Source organism: Arvicola amphibius, chromosome 2, assembly GCF_903992535.2.
Source record: "Arvicola amphibius chromosome 2, mArvAmp1.2, whole genome shotgun sequence".
Lineage (NCBI taxonomy): Eukaryota > Metazoa > Chordata > Mammalia > Rodentia > Cricetidae > Arvicola > Arvicola amphibius.
The window spans coordinates 115,052,595-115,066,922 of NC_052048.2; the positions used below are offsets into that span (position 1 = coordinate 115,052,595).

A 14,328-nucleotide genomic window follows, 5' to 3' on the forward strand; every position below is an offset into this window, starting at 1 on the left:
CTCACCCAGGCTAATGAGGCTTGGGGAAGTGTCCTTTGTCTGGAGTCAGACGGGTGTCCCAGCTGCAACTGTGTTCTTTTTCTCTTTGTTCACACACTGGGCCCCCTCATAGGGGTCAAAGCCCAGATCAGACAGACAGGGAGCCAGCTATCTTGGCAACTCTTATCCTTGCTTCTAGAAAACAGGGTAAACACAAACAAACCCATGTGTTCAGAGTGCACATGTGTGATGACTCCTACATATTATAGGACATGAAGAAGGCATGGAAATTGTTATGCCCAAATCTGCGAAGACCCCGCAAAAGCCAACAAAGAGACCAAGTCCCGTGTGTAAAAACAAAGAGCCTTTATTTTAATCAAGTTTGCAAACTCGGTCTCTCCACATGTCCAACGTATTGGAATAGACAGAGAACCCTGAGCTCAATGAAAATAGAGTTTTATAGTAGTAAAGGTGGGGGTTTCTGAGGTTTTAAGACCCCTGATTGGCTGACATTTGTCTAGGGGGTGTCCTGTTGAGTATGTTCTGGCAGGTGTTCCTATCTACAGCGGTTGGAATGCCAGACATTTCCTTTGAATGGTCTGTTCTTGGGTGGAGGTAGGGTAATCTCAGTTTGTGGTTCCTCCTGCTACCAGGCAATGCCTCAGGGTAAACTACTGAGATTCAAGCCTCCATTTAAATTCATCGATGGCCAGAGTTCTACTCTGGCAGGTGGTAAAATTGTAAGAACTTCCTTCGGGTGACCTGCCCATACTTAGCTTACCATGGCTGGCCCCTACAGAAATTTCCACAGATACCCAGGAAGCCTCTGAAGCTCTCTACCATGCTGGCCCTTTCAGGCTTCAGGACTTGAGCCTCTGTGGGATCACAGTGATTCACAATGTTCCTCATGTCTCTTTACCTCAGAAGTCAGTACAGACCAAGCCTTCCAGGCCTCCAGTCACCACTTGGTCCTCTTCCCCATGCCCACACGTCAACAGTTGCTACTCCTCCTCGTCCCCTCCACTATCCAGGTTTTTGTACTGTAGTCTCAGAAACTCCATCTACTTCATAATCCCTTCTCCTCCTCCTTCCCATTGGTTTCTTCTCAGAGCTGCTAACCCTGGCCTCCAGTCAGGATCTCTACCCTCCCTCCCTGGCTCTTTCCCCTCCCCCTCCTGCCCTCTCCTGCACCCGGGCAAGCCTCCCTCAGACCTTCTTCTCCATTTATTTCAGCCACTTCTGAAACTTCAAATCTTGATCTTGTTTTTAGGTTCATGACAGGGTCCACAGGTATGGGTCCTTTCTACCTTGACTAAAAGTCAGAGAATTGGAACTTACTTCTGTTCCTTCAAGGTTATTGTCAACAATTCAAAAAGCAGGTCTGAGAGTTCTGCTCTCTCAAGGTTATTGTCAATAGGTGTGGCTAATATCCAGACCTGGTATTTCAGGTATTGAAGAAGTAGCTCTGTTTCTACCTCAAACAAAAGTCTAAGGATCCAACTAGGTTCCTACTCCCTTAGGGAGATAACAATGGATTCAACCCAGGGAGTGGTGTGCCTACAAAACGTTTTGGTCTAGGGTGTGAGTGTTACTTGCCTTGTTCTGGCAACAGAATATTTAACTAAGGATGTAACCCGTAATCCTTCAACGGGTCTCTTCATTCCTTGAATCATGTGATCTTGTTCCTTTTGGGGTCGGGGTATCTAAGCAAATGGAAATTAAACACCGGTGACATTCAGTATTCTCTGGATGTCCCTCCCAATACTATCCTATGTCTTTGTCTCTTGTTTCTCCTATATCTGTGTTCCTTTTGCCTAATAATTCCTACCCTGGAACATTTGAACCTGCCACAGCTAGGAGCCCATCAGAAGTCACCCCTAGAAAGGTGGCTTCTGACAGGTTCACACATTATAAAATCCCCTTCTGGGGTGTGTGTGTACATAAATCATCACAATCATTATAGATAGTACATAGAATAATTCCAACATATCAATGAACTTTCTCACAGTGTCCCTTTAAATTCAAACTATTCCTTCACCCATTTGCTGGCAAAGACCTGTTTTCCATTTCTTTTTCTTTCTTTCTTTCTTTCTTTCTTTTTTTTTTTTTGCCCATTAGAATGAGACTCACATGGAATGCGGTGAAATGCCCTGTTCTGACCATCTCCACTCCCTTTGCTTAACCTTTGGGGTTCCCCATGCTGCTGCTTGAGTCCTGCATACTCCCCCTTAGTGCTCAGTGCATCCATTCCTGCATGCGGCTGTGCCCTGGCTGCTGTGACCTGCATGTGCTCTGTCAAAGTGTCAGGTTGTTTTACTTGGTGATTATGAAGAAATTCTGCTTAGACATCTGTTTGCAGAACTCGCATGGACTTAGTATTTCCACTTCTTTAGAATAAATATCCTGCAGTTAATACGTGTGAAATCGCCTTTCCTCTGACAATGGCTCTCTCTGCTTGGTTCCCTCCCAGGCCAGCAACCAACCTAAGAGTTTGCTAATCCTACCATTGGTTTTCATTGACTGTCACATCTTAATTGTTTTTCTTTGCTCTCCACACAACTTGGATTTCATCGTCCATTGGAATGCATTCTTGCTGGAACACCGACTTGAAAACAATTCCTTTGTGTGTGATGGGAAATGTTGTGGTGCATGTGCTGGGGTCAGAGGACAACTGGCAGGCCTCACATCTCTTCTCCCACCAGGGTGCCTGAGGATTGGACTGGATCCATAAAGACAGAACTCACTTAGACTGCCAGGCTCGGCCAAAGAGTGCTTTTACCCATTGAGCCATCTCACAGGTCCTCTTGGTGACATCCTTAAGTCCTTCTCCCATACCCTCCCAGCTGAGCCCTCCCCTGGTAGACTCAAGTTCTTGTCCATTCTGCTCTCATTAGAACAGGAAGCTGTCACTGGAGGAGAAGGCACTGGCTGTGGCAATAGGTCCACATGTGTCCATCACTCTGCATTACACTCCTGATGTTGACCGTCAGCCCAAGCTTCTAATATGACGACCTCACACTTGTATCTCTTCAGACTTCAGACAGCCTAGCTCTCTCGCGGCTCGTGGTTTGTTCCCTGGGGGCCGGGAAGCAGCCAGACTAGAGCTGGCTCATCATCTTCACACACTAATTCCACCTGAGTATGTCCCTTTCCATTCCATTGTCCCTGTCAGAATGGTGCACTGCCCTTGCTTCGATCCAGAGCCACCAGTCCATATTCCATGGGCACTGATTTCTCTCAGCACCTACCCCACCTTTCCCTCAACTTTGCTCTTGCAGATATTTCCTTCCCTTCTCCCTTTATCAAGGGCCCCTGCATCGCCGCCATGTACGCATTCCCTAATATAGATCATCAGCAAACACAAAACCCCCAGAAAAGCCAGTAAGTCTACCGTTGGAAGAGCTGGAGAACATGACCTCAGCCAAGGGGTCAAGTTCACATAGGCCATGATAGTGGTGAAGACCTGTACCCTTAATACAAGGTGTGAGGCCACAGGGGGTTCAGTTTGTAAGAGAAGAAGTCAATTGAGACTTTACTGAGGTTATGGAGAGGCCACGCAGTTCCCATATGGGTCACTGGGTTTGAAGCAACAGAGATGACATTTTGATCACTTTAGAATTGGAAAGCACCCTTTGTAGACAAACAGGAAGAAGCTGGAGATCTAGGAGACCATACTGGGGAACAGGCAATGAGTGGGAGAAAGGTCCTGTCTACTGGCTAGGAAATTGGTCCCTGTCCCTGTGATGATAGCCTGGGCTTGGCTCCCAGTCCTGTCTCTCAATCATAGTATGTCTGTAAGCAAGTCACTTACAGGTTTTACTTCCATGGGATTCAATCTCTTTAGCTATAAAATACAGAAGTTGATAACTTAAAGAATGAGGTTGGGTTCAGGCCTTCGTAGGCTCCTGTCAGCTTTTACAACCAATCTGTGTGAACACAACCAGCCCCATCTCACGGATCCTGCACTACCCTGGCCTCAGGGAGGAAAGAACAGGTTAATCGGACTGCTCCTCTGCAGAGTGTATATTCTCTTGTACAAAAAGCACAGGGTGAGCAGGCAAACAGAAAAAGGCAGGAGATGGTTGAGACTTCAATGTTGTAAAGGAAATGAGTCTACATCATATCTTCAGCCAAACCACAGCTCAGTATTGGGCCAATTTGTCCTGCACTGAGGGGGTGTGGCTGGTCAAGTTCCACAGGGCAAGTAGAACTCTTGGTGCTCCAACCTTGGGTCTGGGTTGCCCTCACAGAGAAAGTTCTAATCTGGAAGCTACCAGCTAGAGCGACGCTGAGATAGCATGTACCACTGAGAGAGGAGAACACGCCTATAGGCAGGAGGCACTCAAGGGGCTCACCAGCTGACACTTCTGTGTCGGGGCCTGGTCCTGGGGCTGTGTGCATCACATGCCGGCATGTGTCCACTCCTAAACCACAATATGAAATCGAGAACAGTCAAGCCAGTCTTCCCTAGATACCTGAGACAAAATCTAAAGCGTGGTGACTGTGTCTTATGCTTACGCACCCCAAAAGAAGACCAAATTCCTACTGACCCACTGGGAACAATGACATCCTTATGCTTCCTCTCAGCCTGCTTGCTGGACTTGGAAGTCAGAGGGTTTGGACACTCTCCCGACTCCACCAGGGCCTGGAGGGCCAACCACAGCTTTGGGAGTATGGTCAAGGCCAAATACTTTGCCACAGAACAACATTATGGGCTCCTCAGGCCCACTGAAGATATTGGGGACCAGGAGAGTGTTCCTCCAGATTTAAGTCCTAAATTTGCTCATTCTCTGAGTTGATCTGGTCCTCAAGGTGAAGTGTGTCACTCTCAGAAGAGCTGAGAAAAAAAAAAAAAAACAGATGATGTTTTCAGGAAGCCCAAGCAAGATGGTGGATGCAGGTGAGGAAGAACCTGGCAGGGTCCAGATAATCCTACTCTATGGAGGGGACCTGCGGAGGCCCGAAAATTGATCTGTTTCTCATGACCAAAGGTCAGAGAGATGGAACTTTCCTCTAGTTCCTTCAAGGTTATTGTGCTTCTGCCTCAAAGTTCCCACCTAGACTTTGAACGGAGAGTTCTGCTCTCTCAAGGTTATTTATTGTATACAGGTATGGTTAGTAGCCAGACCTTGTGCTCCAGAAATAGAGTAGATTGATCCTACCTACCTCAAACAAGAGCCTAAGGATCCAACTAAGTTCCAATTCCCTTTATGATGATAACTTGGGATTCTACCCAGAGAGTGTTTTGCCTACAGAATGTTTTGGTCTAGTGTGTAAGCATGACTTGTCTTGTTCTAGCAACAGAATGTTTAACTATGAATGTAGCCCATGACTTTCAATTGGTATGTTCATTTCCTTGTATCATGTTAATGCAGTCTTTTGTCTTACTCTGACCTTTTGGGGTCAGGGTATTTTAAGCAGCTGGAAATTAAACACAGGTGAATTTTCAATACTCAATGGAATTCCCTCCCAATACTATCCTATATGTTTCTCCATTTTATTATTTTCATTTGTGTCTTCCTATTCTTTACTATATTTTCTAAATCACCTTTACCCTGGAGAAAGGTGTTTTTGTTGAAGCTGGTCCCCAACAAATGGCATCCCAATGTGGTGCGGTCAGCCAACAGGGACCAGAAGCAAAAACCCCAGAAGCCTCAGCGTTAAAGTAAGACTGACTGGAGTGTGGCATGTGTTTTGCTTGCATTTATGTATGTGCACCACGTGCATATCGGGTACCTGTGGAGGTCAGAAGTGGGCATCAGATCCCCTGGGACTGGAATTTCAGAGAGTTGTGAGCTGTCACACAGGTGTTTCCTGCAAATGCGAGTGCTCTTAGTCACTGAGCCGGCTCTCCAGCTCAGACAGGACTTTTTGCAGAAGATCTATCTCATGGCCAGCTTTGGGGCTGGGAGGAGAGCAACACTAGATGTGAGCTGTATGTCTCTTAGAAATGAGCTGGGACGTGTAAAAGTCACTGAGTCCTGGTCTCATCTGGCAGATGTGTACACACTGCATCTTCTAGGCTGATGGAAGCCAACAAGGTAACAATGAATCCAAATATCAAGTGTACAGGGAATGTTGGTATGGCTGGTCATAGGGCTATCTATACAAATAGGGATGCTGCTGGCCTTCTCCTCTCCTCTCCACATCACTTCAGAAAGATGCCTGTTTGATCCCCAGAAGAGGGACTTTGACAGGTAATAGGGAACCCATCAGGTCCATGTCTAGTGCTGGCCTTCTGCTGTGTTCTGTCTCTGGTTGAAGTCATCTTTTTCTTGACCTGCAATTTACCTAGGAAGACCTTAACCCCACCCTAAAAGTAATGGTCCTGTCCCTTTAAGAGACAAGCCACGCCCAGCCCCCTTCCCATCTGGAAGAGACAACTTCTGTCTCACTCCCTTATCCCCCCCCTGCTTCTCCCCATCCCCCCTTCTCTCTCTCTCTCTCTCTCTCTCTCTCTCTCTCTCTCTCTCTCTCCTCTTTGCTTCCATAACCCACTAAATTAATATCCAACCTCACTCTGCATGGTATGCCTATCCATGTCTCTGTCTCTCACCAGCCTCATGGCTTCCTACCTGGGACCAACTGCCTTCAGGACCTGTGGCGTGGTCTCAGGACCCACTTGGGGAAGAGGCCATCACCCACCATGTGGCTCCCTGCCTGGCACTTGCTGCTCTTGGTCTCTCACCAGCCACATGACTCCCTGCTGCTGAGGACTCACTGCCCTAGTGGGCTCCTGCCTGAGACTGGCTGCCTTCGTGGCCCGCCATGGTCTCAGGACCTGCTGCCCTCTGCAGCCACTCACGCATTCGTACCATTTTACTTAAATTATTACACTAAACTCCTCCTTGACCATGGCCCTTCTCCCCAGAACTTCTGGATGGCCAGCATGAAGACACAAGGACCAGCATGCTCCTGAGTATCTCATGTGGAATTTGGAAGGTAGAAACCATGGTTCTTCCCTTCTTTTCTAGCCTACAGAGAAAAGGGCTCTTAGGTAGACATACAGTTCACTGTATCTGCAGGCATACAGACAACCTCTGAACTTAGGCACTAGCCGAGTGCAGATGTCTTCATTCCTTCCTCAGACTTCTTGCCGGTTTGGTCTTTAACCATCTGGTCCAGTTTGGTTCCAGTGTTCATTTTCTGTATGCCATTGGGTAAGGACTTTATTTTCCGTTGGCACAGCCCATGATAAATGCACAGGAAATGAGAGGCACCAGCAGGAATAGGATCAGAATACTTTAATAAGATATCAGTGTCAAAATACATTTCCTTATAAAGTTAAGCTCCCGGACAGTTACAATGCCGTCAGTAGGAATTTGACAATGCAGTAATGTTCATGAAGCTGTTACATTGACAAGAAAGGTTAATGTGAAGCTCGGAATATTTCTCAGTGTTTTTTGTTTTTGTTTTTTAGTAAAACTGCAAAGGGAAAATGCCCTTAATGCTGAGGCAACAACACAGGAAATCAAATACCAGCATTTACATGTCAATAACCCTTTACGTTCTCTCACCGCGTGTCAGGCCACACCGTGGACCAATGTGTGACTTGGACAACACCATGCCTAGATACTTTTAGGTAGGCTGACTTTGCAAGTTAATTTTTGGTTGGAGCAGTAAGTCCCTTTCGGCTTACTGCATTTTGGGCTGATGGACTTTGTATGTATTTAAAGTTTGATCGTCCCCAAGTCAACAACATTGTATGTCGATTGGTATCACACACCCAAAAGGCGGCCTTCCTCTTCCCCAGTGAGTTACAAAGTGCTCTGGGGACAGTATTTTCAGTGCTTTCTACCTGTTCATGTCACTTCATGTGACTGAGACCTCAGCTAGAGGCTATCTATCCCCGGAGGTCTGCCTGCTGCTCACCAGCAGGGGGCGCTGCACCTTGGCTTTGCAGGACCATCTGCCCTGCAAGCTGCGGGCTGTGGCGTGGTGCAGAGCTGGTCAGACCTGGCACCATTTCCCAGGTTAGCTCTCCAGGGACTGGGTCACTATATTATTTGTGAATCCCTACTTGCTTTGTGAATTCCCATTCAAACCATTTCATGGTAGCTGTGGAAATACCCAAATGTGCCGCATGAGAGAGACAGGTAGAGTCGCGTAGCGTAGCTCAGTGCACTTGAAGGGCTAGCAACACCACCTGGAAAAAGTAAAAGCACTTCCTGCCCATCCCTCACGTGCCATCAGAGCCCTTGTGGCAGCAATAACAATGCATACGTACATAATGCATAGCGAACAAGAGGAGAGAAGAGAGCTTGCCATGCTCCCCCTTAGTGACTCCACTCCTGGGATTGTTTGCCACATCTATGACATAGCAATAGGCCAAAGCAAAAGGTCACCAGAGAGAGAGGTGGGGCAGGGGATCCGTAGCAGTGTTAGTACAGGCCTGTGGGAGTACTATACAGTTCTACAGTGTGCAGAACACCGAGACGAAGAACAATAACAGCCCTAATGAGATCTTAAAAGTGATTTTGTGAGCAGGAATTCATTTCTAAGTTTTTAGATATTAAAAGTACCCATATATATGATAAACACTAAGCCCAGATATAATTTTTCCTTAAAAAAAAAACCCTCAGTTTTGCTTTTGAGTAATAATAATAGTAAAAATCCACTGAACCTGGGGTGAGATGGGAGACACCATGGTTCAGGAAGGCCACTGTGTAGCTTCACAGGTAACCCTGGAGTTTACCCTTCACATTGCTTTCCTGCCCCGTAAGTCAGAAGTCAGATCAAAATCAGAGCAAAGAGTTGGCTTTTTACAATATGGTGATTGGGTGTGTGTGTGTGTGTGTGTGTGTGTGTGAGAGAGAGAGAGAGAGAGAGAGAGAGAGAGAGAGAGAGAGAGAGAGAGACAGAGAGACAGAGAGACAGAGAGAGAGAGAATCCACAGTGGAGCTCAGAAAGGAAAACTCTTTTCTTTGGCAACAATGACAAACGCACTTCCGCTGAACGGAGCCAAAGCTTTCCCTAACAGGAGAGCCAACATCCACCATGACTGTTAGTATGGATACTGAGTGTGAGAGAGAAACCTTTGGGGAATATAAATTAGAAATAACTCAAGGGAGGGAGGGGGGAAATCTTATAAAATTTCAGAACATTTTCATCGACGGTAAAACAACTATGTATTTTTAAAACACAGATAATAAAGTGAGCATGTCAGATAAAGGCCACTGCTTGGTGACCTGGGCAGACCAGCCCGGTCAGTACATCTCTTAAGAAGTGTGCTGGTGTTAGATATACCTAGTTGCAACACAGACGGAAGGTGAAGCTGGCAGGACAGGATGGCCGGGCAGGAGCATGCCCGGCCAAAGGCCCTGGCTCAGGTGGCTTGATCCAGGGCTCTGAGAAGGTCTCTCCCCTGCAGGAGTGTGGAACTTCCCGGCACAGGGACGTTCACCTCACAGTCATATCTGGTCAGTTCCGGCAACAGGTAAGGCTCGAGGGACGGCCCCAGCAGTCGGCTTGCCATGCCTACGAGAAGAGGAGGGGAGGCGGTTTTAAAACCCTGACCCAAGCCCTGGCACAGTTCCTACTCCACTGTAGACAATCAGGACAAGGGCACTCGTGGAAAGATTGACGTCTCCAGCTGCCAGGCCCTCTTGCCCTGGGCTCCACTTCCCATTCAGAGAAGAGAGCATGTCTCAGCAGTGCTGAGATCCAAGGCAGGTAGAAGCGGCAACAGGGGTCTCATAGCTTAGGTACAGAGCCATATCCTGGGGGCCTCTCCCTCCTGGGGTCCACCTGCTTCCTCTTCTTGCCTGCACACTTATGAACAGATACCCTACCCCTTGTTAATTTCACCTCTTCTTTCAGTCATGGTCAGAAAATGCTCTAAATTGAAATTATTTTGGCTTCAGTTTTAACCACTGGGGAAACCGGTCATTTGCTGGCTACTGCTGACCAGATCTATACCAGGGGGTAAGTGACGCATGGTTCTCTCCTTTAAACCTTCGGGTTTGCCAGCCCACCTGCTGCCCAGGGCTTTTGGGGTTCCACAGACTGAGAACACACCTATAAATGTCCCCCAACTATACTACTGTAGACAAGACTCTGGGATTTTCACGCCCCTCCTCCAAGACCACAAACTGTGACAAACAGAGGCTTCTATGGGAACATATCTGTGTTTGGTGGCAACAGCTGAACTTTCCAGATTACCAAGCCACCATCCCGGCAGTGGGTCCCCTGTGCATGCTTCTAGAGAGATGCCCCAGAGTGCTGTGTGTGCATACTTCAGGCCAGGAGGAGCTAAGGAAAGACAGAGACTTCTGGTCTTATGGTGCCCAGAGCCTGCAAGTGACTGAATTACTGGAGGATTCGTAGACACGGAGCCTTGCTGCCCACTTTCCACGGCAGCCAGCTTGTCTGCATGGCCCATCCCACCTTTCCACAGCAGCCAGCGTCTTCCTCAGAAGTCCATCCCAGCCCTGGGCTCCTCACCATCCTCGCCACCTCCTTCCCAAAGCCTCCCTGGCCTGAATTAGTCAGAAGTGGCTGTAGCTCTGCCCTCTCTCTGGGGCCAGACATATCCAGAGAGCTCTTTCTCCTTCTCCCCTCTCTCAGTTCAGACCCTCACTGAGGGCATCTTCAAGGGGCTCTTTGAACAAGTCACTGTCCAACCCTTCCTGGCCTGATAACCCAGGCTCATGCAGCCTGACTGGGTGAAAAGCCCTGGGGACTGTAACCAGTTGCCTGAGACTTGAATGCGGCCTGTCATCCATATGCCAAGTTGCTATGTGAGCAGCTGCTTCCCAGCTTCCTGTCCATCCAGGCCACCTGCGTGCATCAGCCCCTGGGTGTGTTATGAGTCTCAAACACTCACCTGACACCTTTGGGGCTCCTGGAGGACGGAAGTCCTGGAACTGGGAGGCATAGCACTGTGGAGGGAACCCACTCTTGGGATTCTCTCCTGGGCTCATGGCAGATGGCGGCTGTGGGGGTGGCAGGTGTCTCAGTGGCTGACCCAGGCCTCTCATGGAGTTTTGGGTGAATTCATCTGGAAGATCCAAGCCAGAGAGTGAGTGTGGTCTTCTTCTTCTTCTTCTTCTTCTTCTTTTTTTTTTTTTTTTTTTTTTTTACAGAGGTCACAGAGAGACCTTAGAACCTGAAACCCCACTCATGGCATGGGTATAGCCCATCTAACAAGGCTCAGGGAACGGGCCCTGAGCCTCCAACCCTCCACCAGACCCCTGGTTCAGGCCCGCTTACCAGGGGCCACATTTGTACTGATGGTCTTGTCAGGCATCAGAGGACAGGTCCTCCCCATGAGGCTCTTCATACGTTTCCACATCAAATGGGAACTGCTGCTGGTGCCCGGAGGGTCCCCCTGCAGATGTGAAGTGTAGCTGGAGGAAGAGGGTCGGGGTGGAGTGGGGTGGGGGCACCGCACAGACCCAGCAGGAGGGTGCTCACCACCGGAAGGAGCTGTCTGCCTCTCTGTCTTAGCCTCACCTCCTGCCCAGCGGGCTGAGGCGCCCATGGTATTCATAGTGAAGAGGTGGCTTACCCCACTTGTGTCTTGGAAGCCTTGCTCCTCGTATTCCAGCTGGCGCTTTAGCTTCAGCTTGTTGGAGAGGGCTATCATGGCGGGGCTCATCATGTATGGGCCGCGAGCCCCAAAGTCCTTTGCAGATCTGCCAGGAAGAGAGAGGAGGAGTAGGTGTGAGAGGGTCATGGTCTCCCGCCTCGTGTCTTCACCTGGACCCAATACTTATGACAAAGGTGCTTTGTGGACCCAGAATGCAGAGTACTAAGGACCTGACCAGCTGTGTCTGCCTTCTGCTCCTCTTCCTTGTGAGATGCCAAAGCCTGCAGCCACCCGTACCTACTTCCACACACTTATTTTACCTCAGCTACTCTCACGTAGTCCTGCCCTCCTGGGTGTCTGTCCTGCTGGGTGACATCAGTCTCTACAAGGATTTCTGCTCAGTGCTTCCCACCCAGAGGACTGTTGGGGGCACTTAATTACAAAGGGCACACACTACAGACAGCACACCTCGGCTTCTGGGACTTAGTCCAGTGAGCACCTGGTGCCTGCATGTACCCGGCAGAGGCTCTTGGGTAGAAGACTGGGGTGGTAGAAAGCACAGGGGTGTGGAGAAAATGGAGAAACTGTCACTCAAATACCTATTTGTGCCCAAAGATGAACCCTAGCTAAGTAAAGTACCCTTGGGGTGATCAAAAGATAGACACCAGGTTGTAAGCCCTTCCTCCTTTCTCCTGGGGTTTTGCCCTTCAATGTCAGCTCCATAACTAGACAGACAAAGTGCCGGCTGCTGCAGAGCGAAGGGATATGGTGGGGTAGGAAGCCCATGGGGGGCTCCAGAGCACCCACTCGGGGATGTGTTCCTATGCCTTCTCCCTGCTCAGTAAGGACCCTCCGGCCAAGCATCTGTCACTGACCTCATCTTGAACATGGAGACGTGGGGTGAGGTGTTGGGAGGCTCCAGCTGTGATGGCCCCAATGGCAGAGCCCCCAGGGATTCAGCGTTCTGGTCGTCAACAGGCCACTTGGTGGGCCCAAACTGTAATGGTGGGTCTGGAGGCCACTGAGTGTTGGATCTGCCTCCCATAGAAGAGAGAGGAGTGCTGGCCTGGCCACAGCATGGAGGCAGGGACCCTTTGTCCCCAGGGTCAAAGAAGATGGAAGACATAGGCCAGTGCTCAGGCTCCGTCTTCCTGCTCTCCAGCTGCTGTGGGTACTTGTCCAGGAAGAAGGGGCTGTGGGTGGCCCCCGGGGCTAGTGGCTGGAAGATGCTTGTCATGGTACTGAAGCAGTGCTGGGCATTGGGCTGGGGACTCTCTGGCATGTGTGGCTCCTCCGGGCAGATTGGGCTCAGCTGGAAGTCTTCCCCATCCATTGGGATGTAGGGTGCCAGAGTCTCCAAGTCCAGCTCATTGAAATCGGTCTGAGAAGAACAGAGCAAAGATGAATTGCTGTGACTGCCCATCCCATGTTTATCCCAGGCCTTTTAAAATGGTCACTTCCCCATCTAAATTCTCCTGTTGGAAACGCTCAGGTTTGCCGTTGAGGGTGCAAGAGTTTCTGTCGTGATATTAAGCTTCCCATGTATGTAGCCCTTCACTCAGTATTGGGAGCTTCCACCCCTGACCTGCAAAGCCTTCTCGTTCCATTCTCTTTCAGTCAGGCAAGCCCCCGGCCTCCACAGCATGGGCTGCCCCTTCATCCTATTCTGGCTACACTTGAGCTCCTGAGATGAAGGGTAGATTACCTTCCCCTCCCTCGCAGACCTGTAAAGGGCCTGCCATCCTCACCAACAGGTACCCAGAGACCCTGCATCATGTTCCTATTGTCACAATGGAACACTCATAAACAGAGACATGAGGTGTGGGGACTGACCCCTCCCTGCAGACAGACAGACCTCTGTAACTAGCACCCAGAGACTGTTACTGCAGCAACGCTGCCTGTTCGCACCCAGGAAAAGAGGGATGTGCAGGATTGGATGACAGCACGTGCTGAGGAGTAAGGTACAAGCCTGGATGGAGAACTGGGCCTGAGACAGACTGAGGTGGGGATTGCCCCTAGCGTGCTGGCCATCACCACGTTCACCCACCTCCTCCACTTATGTTTGTGCAAGAGCATGTGACCTTGTGCAGGAAGCTGTCAATGAGTATACAACTCAGGAGCACCTTTGTCTGTCATTTTTTTAAAAAAAGTATTTAAAGTGAAATGGCTTTTAAAAATGCATTGGCTGAAGAATCTGGACATGCCTCTCTACAGGTCTGGTGGCATGGTTTCAGTTTGGCATGTGTGTGAAGGCAGTTGTTTAAGAGAGGAGGAGACAAAGTTGAGAGTTAAAAGCAGAAGCGCAAGACCGAGCAGTGAAAAGGTGGGAGGAAGGGTGATGGCAAGCTCCCTGTCCCCAAGGCTTTGCTCAGTATCCCCGGGACCTCTGCAAAGGGATGCAGGAACCTTCATCACCCATGTAGAGCCTACCTGGGTGTTGCACTGGTCCTTTGCCTCCGTGTCCATGGCAAAGAGCTTCTCAATCACTTCCATCTTCAAGTGATCCTCCAGAGAAGAGTAGTAGTCCGCAGGGCTGCTGGGCTAGAAACCGAGGAACAGGCCAAGTCAAGAACATGGTGTTTGTCTCCCCAGAAGTCCAGTGTAAACAGACAAGCGTGGTTCCTGGCTCATTCCGCCCCATTCCACCACATAGCCATGAAGGCGGCTCTACTATTTACAAGTGGTGTGAAGTAGATCCCTTCATCCTTGGTCTCCTCGTAAGATGTTTGCATCACTTCCTAGAGCAGGGGTCCTCAACCTTCCTAATGCTGTGACCCTTTAACACAGTTCCTCCTGTTGTGGTGACCCCAACCCCAAAA

The 14,328-nt window shown here is 49.3% G+C and overlaps 1 protein-coding gene across 1 annotated transcript in view; it reads right to left on the reverse strand.

Annotated features, from left to right (window-relative positions):
• Positions 1–7,208: 7,208 nt before the first annotated feature.
• Epas1 (endothelial PAS domain protein 1) overlaps positions 7,209–14,328 on the reverse strand; it is an 82,486-nt gene continuing 75,366 nt past the window's right edge. Inside the window, exons 11-16 of the mRNA XM_038318020.1 lie at positions 13,940–14,050; positions 12,385–12,890; positions 11,489–11,615; positions 11,191–11,308; positions 10,805–10,978; positions 7,209–9,456 (exon numbers count right to left, since the gene is read on the reverse strand). Of these exons, the coding sequence (XP_038173948.1) occupies positions 9,305–9,456; positions 10,805–10,978; positions 11,191–11,308; positions 11,489–11,615; positions 12,385–12,890; positions 13,940–14,050 (1,188 nt within the window). The 3' untranslated portion in view covers positions 7,209–9,304. The remainder of the gene's footprint in view (positions 9,457–10,804; positions 10,979–11,190; positions 11,309–11,488; positions 11,616–12,384; positions 12,891–13,939; positions 14,051–14,328) is intronic.